Source organism: Monodon monoceros, unplaced genomic scaffold, assembly GCF_005190385.1.
Source record: "Monodon monoceros isolate NGI ecotype Baffin Bay Population unplaced genomic scaffold, NGI_Narwhal_1 Super_Scaffold_7, whole genome shotgun sequence".
Lineage (NCBI taxonomy): Eukaryota > Metazoa > Chordata > Mammalia > Artiodactyla > Monodontidae > Monodon > Monodon monoceros.
Window position 1 is genome coordinate 14,876,695 of NW_021703784.1, and position 16,854 is coordinate 14,893,548.

The following is a 16,854-nucleotide window of genomic DNA, read 5'->3' on the forward strand; positions in this document are numbered from 1 at the left end:
AAGATACTTACTTATTGCATTGTGGAAACCGAGTCAGCAGCTTCTCCAGAATCTTTTCCAGTTTGTCTACTGGTTGGGGCCGGGTAGTTTCAGTAGAAGCCTTAACACCACCCAAGCCTGGGGGAGGTGGGATGGAGGCGGCAGGGGGCACGTGTGGACCATGGGGGCCGACAAGGGAACCCAAGCCAGGGCTATTTCTCCCATGGGAGCCAGGAAGGGGTGGGGAAGGCTGGTTGGGCTGGGAAAGGGCAGGGTTCAGGATCGGGAAAGACAAGGAACGGGGATCTGCACTGGGCATAACCATGGGCATTGTGACCTGCCCAATGGAGAAAGGCATCCGAGGAGCCAGAGAGGGACTGGGTTGAAACACCTGAAGCATGAAGTCTGTCTGCAGAGGGGACGAGGTGGAAGACAAGTGGGAGAGAAAGAAAATGAAAGTTTAGGAGACTGGAGCAGAAATCAGTGAGCAACTGTTTCTTGTACCAAATAAGGATGGTCCCGATATCTTCATAAAAAGAACAAGTGAAAGACTCTAGGCTCTGCCACCAACACACAAAGGTAGACTCCCCAAAGCCAGCGCTCTTACCTCTGATGGGGGTGGAGGCAAAGTGGGAGTCGGGATCTGAGGAAGGCTGCTCAGCTTGGCTCCATTCCTCACTAGCTGGATATGACTATTAAATTGGTCCTAGAAAAGAGAGAAAAGCAAGAATTATCCTTTACTGCTAAGCAGAATGAGCCTGCCTAAAAAGAGAGCACCATCCTATATCAGGAAAGCAAGAGGAGTAGTAGGACAGGCCCTAAGGGCAATGCAAAAGGTCCTTCCCTATCGCCAGAAGTGTTTAAGCACAGATTAACTCTGACTCAATGATCACGCATCACTACACTTACCCGAACATTCTTTTTCATTATCCGAACTCCATTCAGTCTTGTCTCCCACTCCTGTTTGGAACGAACTGTCTCTAATGTTGGGGGAGTTGACCTTTCAAGAAACCAACAGTAATTTACAGAATTAAAGAAAACCCAATTCCTAACTCTCTGAGATAGCAGAACAGTAGCTGGCTAATGGGCCTGGAAAGAAGAGGTCGGAGCATGTGCAGGAGAAGGTCAAGGTTCTAAGCCGTTTGCCTCACTTTAACTCCAGCATCTTGCCAAACAAGTATTGGAGAAAGCGGACCAACCACAGAGAGAGGGCTCTTGTCTGGCTGAAAATGCCACGGGGGTCCTCCAAATTTCACGGCAGAAAGAGGAGAAATGACTGTATAAGAAACAAATCTCCGAAGACATTTGTTATGCTTGACAGCATAAGAGATACTGTTTATCCAATTGGAAATAATACAATAAAAAGTACAAAACTATAAGACTGTAGAAAGGGAAGAGTCAGAGAGTGAGGAAGTCTAGAGTATGGGAAGAGAAATCACTGAACAAATCACTATCACACAGAGATGACTCCCCGTGAAGACAGAATAAGTGCCAGACTAGCTGGCCCAGGGTTTCAAAACCTAAAAAGAAATGCCTCCAAAACACAAAACTGCAGGGCCATTAAGACCCTAGAAATGGAAGGTACTTACTTGAGGTAAGTAAGGTGCAGTTCTGCCTCTTTTTCTGCTTCTTCTAGTTTCAATACCAACAACTCTTTCCGACTCTCTAGTGATAAGATCTAAGGAAACCATACACACACATACACACAAACACACACACACACACTTTATTAATTTTACATACACAAAGCTACCCTTAGATAGTTAAAACAATGCTTAGTGGCTCTACGGTATAATACTTAAATAGCTTAGTGTACAGTATTGATGCTATACCAAAAGTACACACCATCTGGAAGCCCAAAATCAAAACCTTCAACATAGCTTCAACATAGCGGCTATTCTCACCTCTGCCTTCCAGGCACGTTCTGTCTCTTCCATAATGTTCCGATTTATTTCACCATCTTGATTCTTGAGTCTATCCAGTTCCATTTCCCACACTTCTCTGTAAGGTAAGAAACCAAGAACAAGACTTAGGAGAGAAAGACAAGCTTGCTAAGGAACACCAAGGCAAAATTAAAACCTGAAACTGGTCTACCTAGTATGTTAGAGGAAGTGTTACTCTAAGTATTAAGTATAGATATATACAAATTATGTTTAAAGTGGTCTGAAATTGCATAATCACCCTATATTTGAAAGTAAAAATGTTCACATCTCCATTTGCTAAAATAAAGTTACCCAGAACAAAGTGCATACTTAGAACCAAAACCCACTGAAGGCAGAATGTTCTTCTATGATCCAGGAGTGCTCAAATCAAAATGGCATTCCTCTGACTCCTTGTCTTTTGGTATGGGTACTGAAGAATGCAGGACTAAACCCAAAATACTTATCCCTAAGGCAGCAATCACTAATTCACTACTAACCACACAGATACTGGCTTACTGATTTTCACACTTCCTTAGCTATAGTAAACATTCTTCAAAAGGAAAAAATGTTGTCTTCATACCTCAGGACTTTTCCTTTCCATCAGTTTCCTTCATTCTTACACCAGCTCCCCAGCCCCATCCCTAGAGTGTAATATACACCCTTAGGATTAGGGTGACTAACTGCCCCAGTTTGCCCAGGAATGAGGGATTTCCCCGGATGTGGGGTGGTTGATCATTCTACTCAGGACTGAAGATGCCAACAAAGGAACAGAACCGGCAGAAGAATTTCCCTGTATTACACTTGACTGTAATGTAATGAGTTACATAGCTGAAAGCAACAGGATTACCCAGATCGGTGGACAGAATAGTATGGAAATGTGTACATTATTTTCACTTAATTTCTAAAAGGTGAAAATAAGAAGAAAAGATTGGGAAGGATTCTGTCTTAAGAAAAATGTTCCCACTTTTCTACAGTGAGAGAAATAATTTTATTCATCTTCTGGTTTTTTTAGTAACCTTAAATATAATATGAAAGGAAAAAATCCACTTAACGTAAGTGTTTCAGGTCCCTTTTTTCATTGCCCAGCTCTCCACACACCCCTGGCTAGCTATTTCATAAAGTACAAGTGTGTATGTCTGTGTGTCTCTTACAAACACATTCATTTATTGATTCACTAACATCCGTCTGGCCCTCTGCTGACAAGGTCAACTCATGTAATAGATACAACTAGGAGGGCATATTCTTCCTTCATCTGCATGTGTTGTCCTCTCCAAATAAACTTCCTGCCAGAGGAAGAATTCTCTAATAGTTCTTTTATTTTTCCTTTCTCTAACAGTTCTTTAGACAAAGGTTTATAAGTAGATGTATTTTCCTAATACAGCACATATTTCTCAAGTGAAAAAATATATGAGGAGTCAGAATCCTCTTACCATAAGAATATGTGATATACGTTGTGGGGTCAATCAGCGGTCCATTTAGCCTACTAGACACTCTGTGACGATGGGATGATTGTAGGAAAACATGGCTGCTGCTTTCTGTGAATGATGCTGTTCTTAAAGACTATCGGTGTTCATCGAACACCTCTAACTTTCATTAAATTCATTTATCAACTAGGGATTACAATTATATTAGAAAAATACTGCCACGTCCACGAGGGACATCCCACAAATTCACACACAGAAAAATCTTCTTCTTTGGGCATCTGGCAACATCTGTATCCTTGGGATCCAACAAGACAAAAGGAACTACTAGCAACCACAACAAAAATGGTTAAGGAATTCTTAAACAGTCATAAAAATGGTCAGCCTTACCATACGTTCACTAGCCTGTAAGATACGTAAAAGATTTCACTTCACTAAGGGGTACTAACTGCAACCCATGCTAGAAAAAAAAAAATCAGTTGCCCATAGTAGATGCCCAAAAAATCCTTGATATAATAGAAACCACTGAGTATGTTTTAACTCTTTAAATGCTTGGCCTAATTTCTTTCAAGTCCCATGCTTCTGTTATTTTGCTTAGCTAGTTTAAAGAATCAATGGTTCCAATGAATAAATCCTACCAGACTGTACAAGTCTGACTTGTCCCAATACGTCTGCATAATTTAAAAAATTAATTTTGCTTTTCATCATGTAAATAATACAAATTATAAAAAGTTTAGAAAATACAAAACAGAAAGAGTCTACTAATTCAAAAAAATACATGCAGGGGCTTCCCTGGTAGCACAGTGGTTAAGAGTCCGCCTGCCAATGCAGGGGACACAGATTTAAGCCCTGGTTTGGGAAGATCCCACATGCTGCAGAGCAACTAGGCCTGTGCACCACAACTACTGAGCCTGCGAGCCACAACTACTGAGCCCACGTGCCACAACTACTGAAGCCCGTGCACCTAGAGCCTGCACTCTGCAACAAGGGAAGCCACCGCAGTGAGAAGCCCACGCACTGCAACAAAGAGTAGCCCCCGCTCTCTGCAACTAGAGAAAGCCTGCTCATGGCAACGAAGACCCAATGCAGCCAAAAGTAAATAAATAAATATAAAAAAACAAAAAAAAATGCACCCCAATGTTCATAGCAGCACTATTTACAATAGCCAAGACATGGAAGCAACCTAAGTGTCCACTGACAGATGAATGGATAAAGAAGATGTGTATACACACACACACACACACACACACACACACGATATTACGCAGTCATAAAAAAGAATGAAATAATGCCATTTGCAGCAACATGGATGGACCTAGAGATTACCACACTAAGTGCAGTAAGTCAGACAGAGAAAGGCAAATATTGTATGATATCACTTATATGTGATAAAAAGCTAAAAAAAAAAAGATACAAATGAACTTATTTACAAAACAGAAACAAACTCACAGACATAGAAAATAAACTTATGGTTACCAAAGGGGAAAGGGGGAGGGAGGGATAAATTGGGAGCTTGGGATTAACAGATACATACTACTTTATATAAAATAGTTAAACAAGGTCCTACTGTATAGCACAGAGAATTATATTCAATATCTTGTAATAATATATAATGGAAAAGAATCTGAAAAAGAATACCCATACACACACACACACACACACACACACACGTAAAACTGAATCACTTTGCTGTACACCAGAAACTAACACAACATTGTAAGCCAACAATACTTCAATTTAAAAAAAAAAACCAGAAAGAGCCTAATACAGAGGTCCCAACTCTTCTACCTACTGGTTGTATGACCCTTGACAAGTTACTTAATCTTTCTAGGCCTCAGTTTCTTCATCTGAGAAACGAGTAGGACCTACATCATGCGACTGACGGGAGAGTTCACTGAGAAAACACACATGAAGAATTTAATATGGTGCCTAGCCCATGGGAAGCATCCAACAAATTGCTCTACAATTACAATTGCTCTACCCACAAAAAAATCATTATTATACTTCTTTTCAGTCTTTTAAAATAAATTTGTATATTTATATATGCATATGTAACATATAAATCCATTATATACGCTTTTCAAACAAAAACTGTGGTTTTTATCTTACTTTTTCATCCTAATGTATTTTTCCATATCATTAAGTATTCTTCAAAACTGTGATTTTTAAATAACTATCCATTGTACATATATCCCATTATTGACTTAGGTATTCTCTTATTTTCAATTTCACAATTATAAATATTATAATGAGCATCTATCTGTGCATGTGTACTAACAGAGGTTAATGATAAAAGTAATTAGATTTGAGAGGAAGCTTCTCACAGCAGTTAAAAGCACAGCTTCTGGAGCCAAACTAAACTCACAGTTCAAACCCAGACTATTACTATCTACTATCTGTGCAACCATTGGCAAGTTACTTAACCTTTGCCTAATTTTCCTAAAGAAAAATGGGGATAATAAAATAATCTACCTCTCATACAGAGCTATTATGCAGGTTAAATGAGTTAATACATGCAGAACATATAGGACAGTCTCTGCCATATAGTAAGAACTTAAGAAATGTTAGTTATCATTTGGATGTTAGAGAAACTAAAATATGTGAATACATTTTTTCCACCAAAAGTGGTGGCAGCAATCAGGTGATTTTAATGCAGAGAAGCAGGTGATAAGTGTCTTGTGAAATATTCTCAACAAAGACAGAACTAAAAATTAAGATGTTGAGTCCTCAGCCGAAATACCTTCCTTTCAGAATATATTATACTCTAAACAAGGCAAAAGGAAACAAAACAAATACTGGTGGATGCGTTAATATAGATAGGAGTTGGCCGTCCTGAATTTGAGGTAGGTTATGAAATTCTTTTCTCTGAACTGAAGCTAATACAAACCAATATATTGGGTGGGCCAAAAAGTTTATTTGGTTTTTTCCGTAAGATGGGTCCAGTAGCGCTTAGCTGTCTTTAACTTCATTCGAGATAATTTTGTTAGGCTGTATTGTGACTGCTGTCATATCAGCATGCGTTTTAAAAAAAAACTTATCAAAATTGGTGAATTTTTGTGTAGCCATTTTAATACTGAAGATGGAAGAAAAAAAGCAACATTTTCGGCATATTATGCTTTATTATTTCAAGAAAGGTAAAAACACAACTGAAACCCAAAAAAAGACTTGTGCAGTGTATGGAGAAGGTGCTGTGACTGATTGAACGTGTCAAAAGCAGTTTGCAAAGTTTCATGCTGGAGATTTCTCACTGGATGATGCTCCGGCTGGGTAGACCAGGTGAAGCGGATAGCGATCAAATCAAGACATTAATTGAGAACAATCAATGTTATACCACTCGTGAGAGAGCCGACATACTCAAAATATCCAAATCAAGCGCTGAAAATCATTCGCACCAAATGATTTTTGCACCACATCATTGGTTATGTTAATCACTTTGGTATTTGGGTTCCACGTAAGTTAAGCAGAAAAAAACCTCTTGACCATATTTCCACATGTGATTCTCTACTTAAACGTAACAAAAACGTTCCATTTTTAAAACAAATTGTGACAGGTGATGAAAAGTGGATACTGTACAATAAGGTGGAATGGAAGAGATCGTGGGGCAAGTGAAATGAACCACCACCAACCACATCAAAGACCGGTCTTCATCCAAAGAAGGTGATGTTGTGCATATGGTGGGATTGGAAGGGTCCTCTATTTTGAGCTCCTTCTGGAAAACCAAACGATTAATTCCAGCAAGTACTGCTCCCAATTAGACCAACTGAAAGCAGCACTCGATGAAAAGTGTCCAGAATTAGTCAACAGAGAACACATAATCTTCCATCAGGATAACGCAAGACTGCTTGTTTCTTTGATGACCAAGCAAAAACCGTTACAGCTTGGCTGGGAAGTTCTGATTCATCTACCATATTCACCAGACATTGTACCTTCGGATTTCCATTTATTTCAGTCTTTACAAAATTCTCTTAATGGAAAAAATTTCAATTCCTTGGAAGACTAAAAGGTACCTGGACCAGTTCTTTGCTCAAAAAGATAAAAAGTTTTGAGAAGATGGAATTATGAAGTTGCCTGAAAAATGGCAGAAGGTAGTGGACCAAAAGTGTGAATATGTTGTTCAATAAAGTTCTTGGTGAAAATGAAAAATGTGTCCTTTATTTTTATTTAAAAACCAAAGGAACTTTCTGGCCAACCCAATAGAATGAATGAGATCAGACAAAAAACTTTACCCTGAGATGTACTGCAAAGTTTTTGTTTATGAGGCTAGAGTTCTTCCTTGATTCAATTTAACTCAACATCTACTAAGCAGCCTACAATGTGCTACACATTTCTGCTAAAAGCTGGGGATATAAAGATGCCTAGTTCCTGCCCCCAGGCAGCTCACAATTCAGTAACTTTCCAAGTGAACAAAAGAAACAGGAAATTCTAGGCAGATCAAACAGCATATGCAAATGCCAAAGAGAAACAAGAGCACCAAGCAGAGGAAATAGTCTAGGCAGTTCAGCAGGCAAGGGATATATAAGTAGTCTGGGCTGGGATACAGATGAGAGTGTCACTAGCAGAGATAGTAGTAGAAGCCCTAGGTATGGAAGAAATAATCTAGAACAGCAGTTTGCAAAACACAGTCCATGGTCCCCAAAACCCTTTGAGGGCCTGGTCTATGAAGCAAAATTAGTTTCATAATAACACTAAATTCATTTGCCTTTTTCACTCTCATTCTTTCATGAGTCTACAGTGGAGTTTCCCTGAGACTACACAAAGTGTAATGAGATCATCACTCTGATGGCTAGTGGAATATATGCTTCTGTATTCTAACGTTTTCTGGCATTTTTTAAGGTAGTAGGTTTAGGGTATAATTTAAGGTATTTTCCTTCTCAGTACTTCTGTTTGTGCTCTTACAGCTATCTTTAGTTATACTTACTATAATCTCATTACTATCCAATAAATCATTACTGTAAAATTTCAAAGTTCACACATCAGGTAGAAACAAGTACTTTTTGTTATTTTGTTTTACAATAACACTTCAAAAACTTTTGGAAAACTCTTCTCAATTTTTAAATTATATCTAAAATGTACTATTTTAGAATTTAATTTTTTCTAAAATAAAAGAAAATTTATTTGTAATTTTTCATTTACATTTAAGAATGAATCATTGACTCCAAACAGGGAGATTAGAAGACTTACTTTTTCAACCCACAGTTGCAATACATACATTTAAAGATACTAAAAAAGATGCAACTGGCCTAGAGTTATCTGACTCATGGAAAGGAAGAATCTACTCCAAAAAAACTAGGCAAAATTGTAAATAAGAAACCAAAGTGTGACGAGAGTCATCTTTCTCTTGACTTTATAGATGTTAATAATTTATCTTACTGTATCTTAGGCAACACAACATTTTCTAATTATATTATGCCAGTTAAGTTATAGTGACATTTTGAGATCAATCATTCAGAATTTAAAGAAAAAGTAGTTGAATATTTTAAATGCAGATGTGATGAATTCTTTACAAGTCTTAAAAATTGTTAACACCTTTCAAGCTAGAAATGAAAAAGCCACTGAAGCATCTTAGGGTAAGTTACTGTACTTCCTTAACTGGAGAAGCACGACTTGGTACAGGTGACATTGCTATATGCCTGCTGAATGAAGTCAGTAAAATAAATCATGGCAGTACCCCTTTTTTAATGATATATTAATTCACCAAATTAAAGATTTTGCTGCAAATCTGAAGACTTGGTTAATAACTCATCTGCAGAATTGTAATTTTACTTTACAAATAGACGAATCCACAGACAAGACTAGCCCTGCTATTTTGTTTACATTCATCTAGCATTGGCACCAACTAAACACTGAAGATGATGTCGTGTATGAATTCCTGGCAACAAACACAAGTGATGCTGACCTAATCCAAGATGAATAACTCTTTTGAATCTCATGGTTTATCTGAGAACAATTGTGTTGATACTTGCACTGCTCCTACTTGTATGAAAATTATAGTGGATACAAATATTGGCACCATACACAAATGAAGGCAGTGGCATCAAAATTATACTACTAGTCATTGTATTCTTTACTGCCACACACTTGCAGTTGGGAGTGGGGGGCACTTTTACTTCAAGATGCCCTTGATGAAGCCATCAAAAGTAATAATCCTATTAAATTTCAACCCTTAAATACATAACTGTTAATATTCTGTTTATGAAATGCTACATGCCAAAATACAATGGCTGTCTTGAGGAAAAGCACACGTGAGACTGTTTGAGTTGAAACTTGAACTAGCCTCTTTTTTCATGTAAAATCAATTTTACTTAAAAGAACAACCGAGAAACTATGGCTATTTGAATTTGAGTACTTAGCAGACACGTTCTTGAAAATGAACAAATTACTCTTGTCATTTCAAAGAAAACAACTGACAGTGTTTGTTGCCAACAATAACATTTGAGCTTTCAGGCAAAAATTAGAATTTTGGAAAGTCTGCATGGGCCACTGGGAGCTTGAAGGCTTCCCATTACTTAAAGACTATTCTGATGAGATCCACAGTGATATAAACAAATGTGATTCTTCTTTCTTTTTCTTTTTTGGGCCACACCATGCGGCATGCGGGACTTTAGTTCCCCTAGGGATCGAACCTGTACCCCCTGCATTGACAGCAAGGAGTCTTAACCACTGGACCATCAAGGAAGTCCCAACAAATGTGATTCTTTAAACATTGTATAATAAAATGTATCAACACTTGGAAGAGCTGCATAACTCTGAAGCAATATTTTCCAAATTATCAATGCATTGTTTTACCAAATCAACGATAGGGCCCACTTGGAACCCACGAATTGGTATAAAGATTATTTTAAGATGAAAATACTTGTGGACTTCCAGGGTGGCACAGTGGTTAAGAATCTGCCTGCCAATGCAGGGGACACAGATTTGATCCCTGGTCTGGGAAGATCCCACATGCCGCGGAGCAACTAAGCCCGTGCACCACAACTACTGAGCCTGTGCCCTAAAGTCCGTGTGCCGCAACTACTGAGCCCACGTGCTGTAACTACTGAAGCCCACACACCTAGAGCCTGTGCTCCACCACAAGAGAAGCCACCGCAATGAGAAGCCCGCGCAACGCAATGAAGAGTAGCCTCCAATCGCCACAACTAGAGAAAGCCTGCACAGAGCAACAAAGACCCAACGCGGCCAAAAAAATAAAAAATAAAGTGAAACAACAACAAAAAGATGAAAACATTTGAGATTCAACAGACACAGGAAAGAAAGCCTTCTCAGAGCTTTCTCTAGCTAACAGCAGCAATTTCTGGGAAATAAGGCTGTCCTAAACACCTCGTCAGGGCAGAGCTACTCCCAGAAGAAAGAATGTGAATAAAACCTACCCTAAATCTCTTCTCCAGTGGAATTTTACGGCCCTGAAGGAGACAGAAAAACTATTCATACCTGTACATATAAATATTATCACAAATTTAAACTCCTGCTTGTTCTCCTGAAAACCCATTTATCCTTCCAAAAGTCCAGAAAGTGTCCTTTCTCCCCCACTTTTAAGAAGTCATTTGTTCTCCCATAAGCCCCAGATTCTAACTATTCCTTTGAGCTACTCATTGCTGAATTCTTTCACTACATGCATGTTGCATGCATAAACTGGGTTTTTTCTCCTTACTCTGTCCTTTGTCAGGTTAATTCACAGCCTCAGAAATTGAAGCTACTAGGATAGAGGGAAAAGGTTTTCCTTCCCTAGCCAACACAGTTAAAAGATCCACTCAAAGTGCAAGTTAAGACAATTAATTTTAATAAAACAGTACAAAATCACTGAAGTGGTTTCAGTTTCCACGATGCAATGAAACTTTAAGAAACTATCAGCTGTCAAGTTTTGGAGCACTGTCAAAGAAGAATATTCACAGTTATCTAAAATGTCTATTAAAATACTCCTTGCTTTTCCAACTGCATACCTGCATATCACTAGATTTTCTTCCTGTACTTTAACCAAAACAACATATTGCAGGAGATTATATGCAGAGGTAGATAGGAGGATTAAGCTTCTTCCATTAAAGAGGCTTACAAAAATGTAAACAATGTCATTCTTCTAACTAAACTGATTTTTTCTTTTTTCCGATTAGGCAAAGATTTCTTGGGACACAAAATGCAGGAACCACAAAAGAAAAAACTGGTAAACTGGACATCATCAAAATTTAAATTTTTGGAAATAAAAGAAATTCAAATTGGAAAGGAAGGAGTGAAACTGTCACTGTTTGCAGATGTCACTGTTTGCAGAAAATCCTAAAGATGCCACCAGAAAGCTACTAGAGCTTATCAATGAATTTGGTAAAGTTGCAGGATACAAACTTAATATATAGAAATCTGTTCCATTTCTATTCACTAACAAGGAAATATCAGAAAGAGAAATTAAGGAAACAATTCCATTTATTACCATCACATCAAAAAGAATAAAATACCTAGGAATAAACCTACCCAAGGAAGCAAAAGACCTGTACTCCAAAAACTATAAGACACTGATGAAAGAAAATGAAGAAAACACAGATAGAAAGATACACCGTGTTTTTGGATTGGAAGAATCAATACTGTTAAAATGACAATACTACCCAAGGCAATCTACAGATTCAATGCAATCTCTATCAAAATACCAAGGGCATTTTTCACAGAACTAGAACAAATAAATTTAAAATTTGTATGGAAACACAAAAGACACTGAATAGCTAAAACAATTTTGAAAAAGAAGGTCAGAGCTGGAGGAATCACACTCCCTGACTTCAGACTATACTACAAGCCTACAGTAATCAAAACAGTATGGTACTGGCACAAAAACAGACCCATAGATCAATGCAACTGGATAGAGAGCCCAGAAATAAACTCACACAATTATGGTCAATTAATCTATGACAAAGGAGGCAAGAATATACAATAAAGAAAAGACATTCTCATCAATAAGTGGTGCTGGGAAAACTGGACAGCTACATGTAAAAGAATGAAATAAGAACATTCTCTAACACCACATACAAAAACAAACTCAAAATGGGTTAAAGACCTAAATGTAAGACCAGATACTATAAAACTACTCACGCAGGGGTCCCCAACCCCTGGTCTGCAGCCTGCTACTGGTCCATGGCCTGTTAGGAACCGGGCCACATAGCAGGAGGTGAGCAGTGGGTGAGCGAGTGAAGCTTCATCTGCCATTCCCCATCGCTCTCATTACTACCTGAACCATCCCCCCCACCCCAATGGACAAAATGTCTTCCATGAAACTGGTCCCTGGTACCAAAAAGGTTGGGGACCACTGTCCTAGAGGAAAACACAGGTAGAACACTGTATGACATCAACTGCAGTAATATATTTTTTTGGATTCATCTACTAAGTAAAGGAAATAAAAGCAAAAATAAACAAATGGGACCTAATTAAATTTAAAAGCTTTTGCATGGCAAAGGAAACCACCGACAAAATGAAAAGACAACCTACTGAATGGGAGAAAATATGTGAAAAGGATATAACCAATATGGGATTAATATCCAACATACATGAACAGCTCATACAACTCAACATCAAAACAAATAAACAACCCAATTAAAAAATGGGCAACATGTGCCACAACTACTGAGCTTGTGCTCTAGAGCCCGTGAGCCACAACTACTGAGCCTGCGTGCCACAACTACTGAAGCCCGTGCTCCTAGAGTACATGCTCCGCAACAAAGAGAAGCCACTGCAATGAGAAGCCCGTGCACCACAACGAAGAGCAGCCCCCGCTCGCCGCAACTAGAGGAAGCCCGCGCACAGCAATGAAGACTCAACACAGCCAAAAATAAATAAATAAATTTATTTTAAAAAAAAGGGGGGCAAAAGAACTGAATAGACATTTTTCCAAAGAGGAAATGCAGATGGCCAAGAGGCACATGAAAAGATGCTCAACATCACTAATCATCAGAGAAATGAAAATCAAACCCATAATGAGATATCACTTCACACCTGTCAGAATGGCTGTCATCAAAAAGAACACAAATAACAAATGTTGGTGAGGATGCAGAGAAAAGGGAACCCTCATACACTGTTGGTGGGAATGCAAATTGGTGCAGCCAATTTCCATCTGTGGAAAACAGTATGGAAGTTTCTCAAAAAACTAAAAGTAGAACTATCATATGGCCCGGCAATTCCACTCCCGGGTATATATCCAAAGAAAAACAAAAACACTAATTCGAAAAGATACATGCACACCAATGTTCATTGCAGCATTATTTACAATTGCCAAGATATGGAAGCAACCTAAGTGTCCATCAACAGATGAATGAGGGCTTCACTGGTGGCACAGTGGTTAAGAATCCGCCTGCCAATGCAGGGGACACAGGTTCAAGCCCTGGTCCAGGAAGATCCCACATGCCATGGAGCAACTAAGCCCATGCACACAACTACTGAGCCTGTGCTCTAGAGCCTGTGAGCTACAACCACTGAGCCCGTGAGCCACAACTACTGAGCCTGTGTGCCACAACCACTGAAGCCTGTGTGCCTAGAGCCCAAGCTCCACAACAAGAGAAGCCACCACAATGAGAAGCATTGAGAAGCCCGCGCACCGCAACGAAGAGTAGCCCCCGCTCACAGCAACTAGAGAAAGCCTGTGTGCAGCAACGAAGACCCAATGCAGACAAAAAAAAATAAATAAATAAATTTTAAAAAAATCTTAATTTCAGAAAGTATTTTAAAAAAAACAGATGGCAGCTTCCCTGGTGGCACAGTGGCTGAGAGTCTGCCTGCCGATGCAGGGGACGCGGGTTCGTGCCCCGGTCCGGGAGGATCCCACATGCCGCGGAGCGGCTGGGCCCGTGAGCCATGGCTGCTGAGCCTGCGCATCCGGAGGCTGTGCTCCGCAACGGGAGAGGCCACAACAGTGAGAGGCCCGCGTACCGCAAAACAAACAAACAAACAAAAAACAGATGAACAAATAAAGAAGATGTGGTATATATTCTATCTATGTATATATATTCTATATATATATAGAATACTACTCAGCCATAAAGAAGAATGAAATTTTGCCATCTGCAGCAACACAGATGGACTTGGAGGGCATTATGCTTAGTGAAATAAGTCAGACAAAGACAAATACACTGTATAGTATCACTTACATGTGGAATCTAAAAAATACAACTAGTGAATATAGCAAAAAAGGAGTAGACTCACAGATACAGAGAACAAACTAGTGATTGCCAGTAAGGGGAGGGGGGCAATATAAGGATGCGGGAGTGGGAGGTACAAACTACTGGGTGTAAGATAGGCTACAAGGATGTACTGTACAACATGGGGCATATAGCCAATATTTTGTAATAACTGTAAATGAAGTGTAACCTTTAAAATTGTATTAAAAATAATTTTTTTAAAAAAATTAAACTTTTGCATTTCAAAAGACATTGCTACAAAATGCAAAGCAAGTTATATACTGGGAAAAAATATTTGCAAAACGCATATCTGATAAAAGGACCTGTATTGACAATACTCAACAAGAAAACATGTTTTTGAATGGGTAAAATATTCAAATAAATACTTCACCAAAAAAGAGCAACAAATGGCAGACACGGACATGAAAAGATGTTCAACATCAACAGTCATTAGGAAAATGTTGGAACTTCCCTGGTGGCGCAGTGGCTAAGACTCTGTGTGCCCAATGCAAGGGGCCTGGGTTCAATCCCTGGCCAGGGAACTAGGTCCCGCATGCATGCCGCAACTAACAGTTCACATGCCGCAACTAAGGAGCCTGCATGCCGCAACTAAGACCGGGCACAACCAAATAAATGAATTAAAAAAAAATAGTTGGGGCTTCCCTGGTGGCGCAGTGGTTGAGAGTCCGCCTGCCGATGCATGGGACACAGGTTCGTGCCCTGGTCCGTGGAGCGGCTGGGCCCGTGAGCCATGGCCGCTGAACCTGCGCGTCCGGAGCCTGTGCTCCATAACGGGAGAGGACACAACAGTGAGAGGCCCACGTACCACACACACACAAAAAAAGTTATTAGAAAAGTGCAAATTAAAACCACAATGAGATACTACTAAACGCTTATTAGAATGGCTAAAACTAAAAAGACTGATAACACCAAGTACTGGTGAGGATACAGAATAACCAGAACACTTATGCATTGCTGGTGGGAATGCCAAATAGTAAAGCAACTTTGGAAAACAGTTTGCCAGTTTCTTATGTTAAGCAAACATATGGTCCAGCGATTCCACTCCTAAGTACTTACTCAAGAGAAAAGAAACATGTCCACATAAAGACTTGTACTTGAATATTCAGAGCAGGTTTATTTATAACAGACAAAAAATGGAAACAACTCAAATGTCCATCAACTAGTAAATAAACTTGGTATAACCTTATAAGTAAATGCTACTCAGCAGTAAAGAGGAATTAAATTACTGATACATGCAAAAACATAGATAAACTGCAAAAGCTTTATCTTAAATAAGAAACAGACAGAAAAGGCTATATATTCTATGATTCTATTTACATGAAGTTCTGGAAAAGGCAAAAGCTACACTGAGAGAAAGCAGACCAGTGGTTGCCAATGGCTCAGGATAGAGGAGGCAATTGATTCCAAAGAGTCAGGAAGAAGCTTTCTGGAGTAATGCAAATATTTCATACCATGATTGTGGTGGTAGTTATACAACTGTATACATTTGTCAAAATTCATCATTTAAAATGGGTGAATTTTATTGCACCGTGTGGTACCTGCATTCAGCAGTTTATTCTGCTGGGAGTTCAAAGGACAATGCTAATATAACTTCAGTATCTGGCATCATTGTTTTTCTTGGCTTTGTGCATGTTAAACCTGGTATTTTTACTGATACAGTATTCCTATAGTTTCTCATACTGTTCAGTTTGACATACTCTTCAATAGGAACTGATGCTTCTCTTTTTCTAGGGTGTCTAAAATTCAGAACCAGGCTGATCCGTCTTGTCTGACCCTAAACATGGTCCTAAAATAAACTGCTTGAGAAAACTGGATCCCAAAGATTACACGTGGGGAATTTTTGAAGTGCGTCCGTATTTCATGAGAGAGCAAAGAAGCCCAACTGAAAGAATTGTGGCAAGACTGACTGACAATGATAACTGTGGATTGGGCAAAAATTCTTCTTGAAAGGACTATCTTGAAGAGTATGACCCAAACACTAGGTTATGGAATAACCTAGAGATTAAAGGTTAATGCTCTGTAAGTTGAGAACCGGTGTTCTATATAATAGACAAATTGCTTATCAAAGAGTTTTTAAATTTTAAGTAGAAAATATAAAGAGGGCTTTAAAAATTGGTAAGAAAGTGAGTCAACAGTGCCCAAAGGAGAGCCCAGTAACTGTGTCATTGGGAGCTGCTAGGAGAGTGGCCCATGGAGAGGGGCCGATCACCTTCCTATGACCTGGATGCTCTTCTCTCCAGATCCCAGGCCTGGCTTCAAGCACCATCCACCTGCCCGAGAACCCTCCCTGGTCTACTCTGTAACTCCTTTAAATTGTGTGCTCAGTTTTCCTTAGTGAGCCTAGCGATGAGAGGAAAAAAATGAATTCTT

At 39.1% G+C, this 16,854-nt stretch overlaps 1 protein-coding gene and 1 non-coding gene across 5 annotated transcripts in view; one reads left to right on the top strand and one right to left on the bottom strand.

Annotated features, from left to right (window-relative positions):
• RNF214 (ring finger protein 214) overlaps positions 1-16,854 on the bottom strand; it is a 47,905-nt gene that overhangs the window by 2,461 nt on the left and 28,590 nt on the right. For 2 of the 4 annotated variants that reach the window (XM_029207496.1, XM_029207498.1), the window contains exons 7-11: positions 1,884-1,980; positions 1,569-1,657; positions 889-979; positions 587-685; positions 12-388 (exon numbers count right to left, since the gene is read on the bottom strand). In XM_029207496.1, coding sequence (XP_029063329.1) covers positions 12-388; positions 587-685; positions 889-979; positions 1,569-1,657; positions 1,884-1,980 — 753 coding nt within the window. The remainder of the gene's footprint in view (positions 1-11; positions 389-586; positions 686-888; positions 980-1,568; positions 1,658-1,883; positions 1,981-16,854) is intronic. The other 2 variants (XR_003791387.1, XR_003791386.1) reach the window with 2 other exon arrangements.
• LOC114887831 lies at positions 16,008-16,145 on the top strand. Its single transcript, XR_003791595.1, has one exon. It is a non-coding gene; the product is annotated as a small nucleolar RNA SNORA8 (small nucleolar RNA).